Source organism: Alligator sinensis, unplaced genomic scaffold (assembly GCF_000455745.1).
Source record: "Alligator sinensis unplaced genomic scaffold, ASM45574v1 scaffold107_1, whole genome shotgun sequence".
NCBI classification, from domain to species: Eukaryota; Metazoa; Chordata; order Crocodylia; family Alligatoridae; genus Alligator; species Alligator sinensis.
This window is the reverse complement of record NW_005843041.1, coordinates 225920-226132: the sequence shown is the minus strand read 5'-3', so window position 1 is coordinate 226132 and position 213 is coordinate 225920. Positions and strand designations below refer to the sequence as shown.

General features: G+C 73.2%; 1 protein-coding gene across 1 annotated transcript in view; it reads left to right on the top strand.

Annotated features, from left to right (window-relative positions):
- AXL (AXL receptor tyrosine kinase) overlaps positions 1–213 on the top strand; it is an 8121-nt gene that overhangs the window by 237 nt on the left and 7671 nt on the right. Inside the window, exon 2 of the mRNA XM_025193394.1 lies at positions 5–127. Coding sequence (XP_025049179.1) covers positions 5–127 — 123 coding nt within the window. The remainder of the gene's footprint in view (positions 1–4; positions 128–213) is intronic.

Genomic DNA, 213 nt, shown 5'->3' with positions numbered 1-213 from the left:
CTCACCCCCAGCTGCGGGGCCCAGGGCCCCCCCGAGCCCGTGCGGCTCGTGTGGCTGCAGGACGGAGCCCCCCTCAATGGCCTCCACGAGGCCCTGGCCCGGGTGCCCTCCACCCTCACCCTGGCAGGTAAGCACAGGGTCTGTGGGTCAGGAGTGAGGGGCATCAGGGGGTGGGGGAATGTGGGTCAGGAGTGAGGGGGGCAGGGGGGGTGC